Source organism: Pygoscelis adeliae, unplaced genomic scaffold (genome assembly GCF_000699105.1).
Source record: "Pygoscelis adeliae isolate BGI_AS28 unplaced genomic scaffold, ASM69910v1 Scaffold78, whole genome shotgun sequence".
NCBI lineage: Eukaryota > Metazoa > Chordata > Aves > Sphenisciformes > Spheniscidae > Pygoscelis > Pygoscelis adeliae.
Window position 1 is genome coordinate 5987494 of NW_008825409.1, and position 5329 is coordinate 5992822.

Genomic DNA, 5329 nt, shown 5'->3' on the forward strand with positions numbered 1-5329 from the left:
AGAGAGTTTGCTTCTGGGAAGGCTCAGTTAGGTACAGTCCTGGAGAAGCATAAGTCACGGGGGTTAGCAGCACAAGAGGGTAGGGGAAAGAGGATGGGTACATTCTCTTTGGTTCGTTGTTTAACCATAAAAAGCAATCGTCCTTAAAGCATTTATATTAAATCCCCCTTTCCTTTTAAAAAACACACAACCATTTTTCATAATTTCAGTGACAGTTGTAATTTGTTGAAGGTAAACTTCCTGCAGTCTAGTAGTCATTAGGAGTGTTGCATTTGAGGCCACCTCAAACATTGAGCGAGTGCACTGTTTTTTTAATTACACATGAAATAGGGAAAAATATTAAACATCAACTCACAATATCATATACTTTATTAAGAGCTAGTATTTTTAGTCTTAACAATAGCATTAGAAACAGCAGGATCTGTTTTCGCTATTGTCAGCCTGGCTCAGATATGCAAAAAAGCTTGCATCTTAGTTTACTTTCAGTTTATCGAGCTGGATAGAGAGAATATATTCTCCTTTTGGTCCTTCCCTTTCACAGTTGAGAAGTGGATTCATAGTACAAATAGCATAAAAATTGACTGTTCTTTTCCATTCTGTTAGATGAGATGGGGAGGAGGACTGGGAAAAAAATCAGGTTTTAATGCAACTAAGAATTCTGACACAGGGCACTGATTTTTTGTTTTGTTTCCTGTGGGCATTGTCCACCAAATAACACCAAAAAACAACTTTCAAGATTTGCAGAGGCATCTAGGCCAACCAGGTTTACACATTTTTCTTCCTACTATTGAATTTATTAGGAGTTTGGTATTTAACTTACTGAGCAAGCCCTCTGTCATTTAAAAATCTGGCCCATTGTAATGAGGGAGCAATTCGTGAGTTCGCTAACCATAGTTAATACTTGCTTCCTTTGATGTATTGCAAATCTAATGATTCCATATGTGGTCCCTCTAATTATGCCAAGAACTTAAATACTTCTGGATCTTGAAGTCTAGTATAATTGCTGACATTTATCTGACTGCTCTACGTTTCATTCTGAATTAAGCGTTCTGTCATACCTCTTCTCTTGGGACAGGTACTTGTGCTATATAAGACTTCAATGGGGGAAATCCTGAAACAGGCTGATCCCATTCCAAAACTTCAGGATAAAGTTGCAGATTTTGGCCAATGTTTCTAAGTTAGACTAGTTAGCAGAATTGTTGTGACAAGGTATTATTTTCTCTGAAGAATTAATAAGCTTACTTTGTGTCCCTTCAGGCCAAGTGCAAGAAGAATGGGGATACAGAGAAATGGTTAGCCTTTTGGAGATTTAAGTACTGACACAGAAAACAGGAAAATGTCAGTGGCAGGAGGAGTTAGCCAAGTAGATGTAACAGGAGGACCAGGAATATCCATTTTGGTCGTAAATCAGTTTAAACAGCTAGGTCAGTTCAAGCATAATGTGAAACTGTGCCCCAAGTCAGCAAAGTGATTTGCCGTTTGCTTCTCTGTTCTGCAAATACAGTGATAATTTTATGATCCGTCCATAGGATATAATCCTCATTTACATTTTCCTCTCCAACAGAACTTTTTAAACTCCAGTAGCTGCCCTGAAATTCAAGGTTTCTTGCATGTGAAAGAGCTGGGTAGGAAATCATGGAAGAAACTGTATGTGTGTTTGAGGAGATCAGGACTTTATTGTTCTACAAAAGGAACTTCAAAGGTAAGATTAAAAGAGAAGTTGCACAGTACTAGCATGCGAAAGCATTTTCTGCTTTTACAGTGGGTATTTTTTGCTGGTTTTTAAATATCTGCACAGAGTGTTCCCTTTTTTTATTGCATAGAAAAGGATAAGCAAGCCATGATCAAACGACAGTCAAGCCGTGGGCTCTCAATGCATGAAAATAGCTATATAGCATTGTTATATAATAAAACCAAACTAGCCGGACAACATAGTTGTGGCTACTGAAGTCGTGCTAACAAGGTTAGCAAGAGAAATCATGCTCTCCAAGCACATGGTTCATGAATTTAGTTTAAATGATACCTTAAACAATATTTTATATTATCTAACTTTCAGATTTCTCAGGAGCAATGTAATAGGCTATGCCATTTTTAATGTGGTGTGCTTGAATAAGTATTTTGTCAGCTTCTTGTACAAAGCACCTTCTGCTAGCAGGCTGGTATTTAAAAGGTGACAAGCCATGTCCACATCAAGCTGCCTGAGAGAGGAGCACAGTGTTCGTACACTGCCCTCTGTTGGAGGTTGGTCTTGATCTTCCAAAATCTTACACTTAACCTATGATAAAACACATTATTTCCCCAGGAGCCAAGGCATTTGCAATTGTTGGCTGACCTAGAAGACAGCAATATCTTCTCGTTGATAGCAGGCAAGAAGTTGTACAATGCACCTGCAGAGTATGGATTTTGTATAAAGGTAATTTTTCTCCTTAAGTTCTTCCAAAGTTCAAGACGGTGTCGGTAGATCAGAGTCCCCCCAACCCCCAGCTAAATGGGATTTGTATGTAAAACTCTGCAAGCATTTCTGTCATGAGGACTTGATCTTTAACGTCTTTCATTTGGCAGGCATGTCCTGTGAATCTTGCCATCGTTTTATGTGACACTTTTAGCACTTTATCTGGTGCTCCTTTGGCTTGGGAAATGTCTGTGCAAGATCAGCTCAGTGCTGAAGCATGGTGTGCCTGTGAGCTGGCCTTGGTTCACCTCACAGATGAAATTCTCTTTCCAAGTACTCTAATTGGATAGGAAAGTTTCTCTGGTCAGTGAGCACCAAAACTATATAGCAGCAAAGGATCAAGCTCCGATCGGGTATAACTGTACCATTATTGTGGGCCAGAGGTTTGCATTTGTTTAAAGAAGAAGATTGTCTTGGAAAATGGAAGTAAGAATCAGCAGTTGCCTTTGAAGATTCTGAAAACTGTTGTGCTGATTGATAGGTTTGGAAAGTATTTCAAAGCTCCATGTAATTTTCTGGGAAGAAAGTAAGGCTGGGAGCTGGTTTTATTGACAGCGGTGAAGTAGTCTCCTTCCTAGCAGCTGTTCCAGAGCTAGACAACATGGGTTTGCCTCAGAGAGTAGAGACCAGCTGCGGGACAGATCCTGAACTGATGGAAACAGACTTTCAGTAACCTTCAGTTACAGAAACTTTGGTTCTTCATCTCAGAATGGGGGCTTATAAAAGTTCTCACAATTCTGGAAAAAAAAACAAAAACAAAAACAAACCCGCACGCCTTTTTTCTGGTGCTAGCATGGCCTGAGTACCTTGTTCCTATAAACTGCCAGAACTTCAGGGTATTTCCAAGCAGGCACTGACGTTTATCTTACTGGACCCAGCTGAGAAAGTGATTTCTTTCAAAGCATGCTCAGCTTCTCCCGAGCTTTAATTCAGGGTGGTGTGAGCTTTTTCTGGCCAGTTCTTAGACTAATACTGTACCTGCCTTTACTCTGCAGTAAACTTACAGTGTTGTTGGTTTTCTGCTGAATGTAGCTGACTTCCCTCTAACACTTTATAGCCCAACAGGGTGAGAAATGAAACTAAGGAACTGAGGTTGTTGTGTGCTGAAGATGAGCAAAGCAGGACGTGCTGGATGACTGCCTTTCGACTCCTCAAGGTACCTAATCTCTTCTATGTGAATAGACCTACACCAACAGTTAAGTTGCATTCGTTATTTTGTTCGTGAGAAAATACCTATATGTTCTTAAACATAATCTGCCTCCAAAATGATACAGGTAAGAGCAAAATGCCAGGTAGACCTGTCCCTCCTAAGCTTTTAAGCACAGGACTGAGCTCAATTGCTTCCACATATGAATCAAGTATAATTTTAGTTCTGGAGCCAAATTTATGATATGTGGATGAATCAAAAAACTGCTTAACAAGATATTTGCAAGTTATCATAAAGCTAAAGAAAATGTTCTGATAATGGTAAGCGATTATCTTAACTAGAACAGAGTGCTATCTAGAGCCTTTGCCATTTTTTCAGTTTTCTGAAGGTTCTATTAAAAAAAGTAAGAAAAATAAGAAACCCTATCTCTGGGTGAAAGTTATACATATCTGAGAGCAAACAATGAGATTTCTTGATAATATGGTAGGAGGCTTCAGAGTGTTTTTGCAACAAAATCAGCATGGAAGGAGCTGAGGAGGAAGTTGACTATTTTGTGCTCTTTGAAACAGAGAACATGACAAATGTTTGCTACAGTTACCTGTTCCTGTCCTTGTGAAGACTGTCCATCATGCAAAACCCTGTAAGTGCAGGGAAAGCAAATCAGACTCCTAGGCCTGCGGGTATGAAAACACAATGCCTGTTCTCCATCTGCATTATGTGGTCACCTTCCAAACCAGAGCACATCTCTTTGAATGCTCTCCAAATATTGTCTCATTTGTTAATTTTAAGAGATTCTGTGTTGCAGTATAGAAATTCCTATTTTAAGTTGTTACGAAAGCAGGCGCACTAGCCATAGTATGGGCCAGTATGCAAGAAGCAATCCCAGTTACAACATGCATATTTGATTTCTGTGGAGCTGATACCTCTGTTGGCTATCATAATCCGCTCTCCCGTTACTTTACTTGACTTGACTTGTGTTCAATACACACTAACCATTATGGTAAGAGTTTTAGTCCCCAGGCAATTCCAAGTGCTTCTTCTCAGCTGTCCTTTCCCTATTTACACAGAATTTTTCATTGTGGGGAAAGCGCCTAAACAGAGGATCAGATAATTGTAGTGAATTGTGCCTTGAAGATACCACTTGTTCTGAAGAAATTACACTGGTCAAGGCACTAATGTTCCTGAACGGCAAGGAAAAACCTTCACAGTGTACAGAATTAGCTATTCTTACCATAGACATGCATCTTGCTGTGACGTTTCAGAGGAATCTTTCTTTGCAGTGTGACCCGTGGCAGCCACGGTACTGTATGGCAGTAATTTCTGTATACTGGCATACAACATTCACCCTTAGGCAGTTAACACTAGGAGAAAAGAAAAGGGTTTGTTTTTAAGGAACACTGAAAGATGATTAAAGGTGTATAGTCAGGGAAGATTAAGGCTGTGCCCCAAGGCTGTGGCCGTGACCCTCCTTTTTATTCACCTACTGATTTAGCTTTCCATAGTCGTATATTACCCTGTTTACAAAATTATATATACCATTTCAGTGAGAACATTCAGTAAGCAATGTTGCTATACTTCAGCACTGTGCCTCTAGGGAAGCCACTGAGTAGGTATTTTCCTACCATCCCAGCTACTAGTGTTGCTAAAATTTATCATGTTCAACAAGGAGCGTGACTGGAATTCAATCACCTTATTTTTATAAGGATGAGAAAAGCAGCAAAAATGTTATT

General features: G+C 39.6%; 1 protein-coding gene across 2 annotated transcripts in view; it reads left to right on the top strand.

The window, feature by feature from the left end:
- The window catches only part of GRB10 (growth factor receptor-bound protein 10), a 111764-nt gene that overhangs the window by 96750 nt on the left and 9685 nt on the right, over positions 1 to 5329 (top strand). For both annotated transcript variants that reach the window (XM_009330450.1, XM_009330451.1), the window contains exons 8-10: positions 1565 to 1702; positions 2303 to 2413; positions 3510 to 3608. In XM_009330450.1, the coding sequence (XP_009328725.1) occupies positions 1565 to 1702; positions 2303 to 2413; positions 3510 to 3608 (348 nt within the window). The remainder of the gene's footprint in view (positions 1 to 1564; positions 1703 to 2302; positions 2414 to 3509; positions 3609 to 5329) is intronic.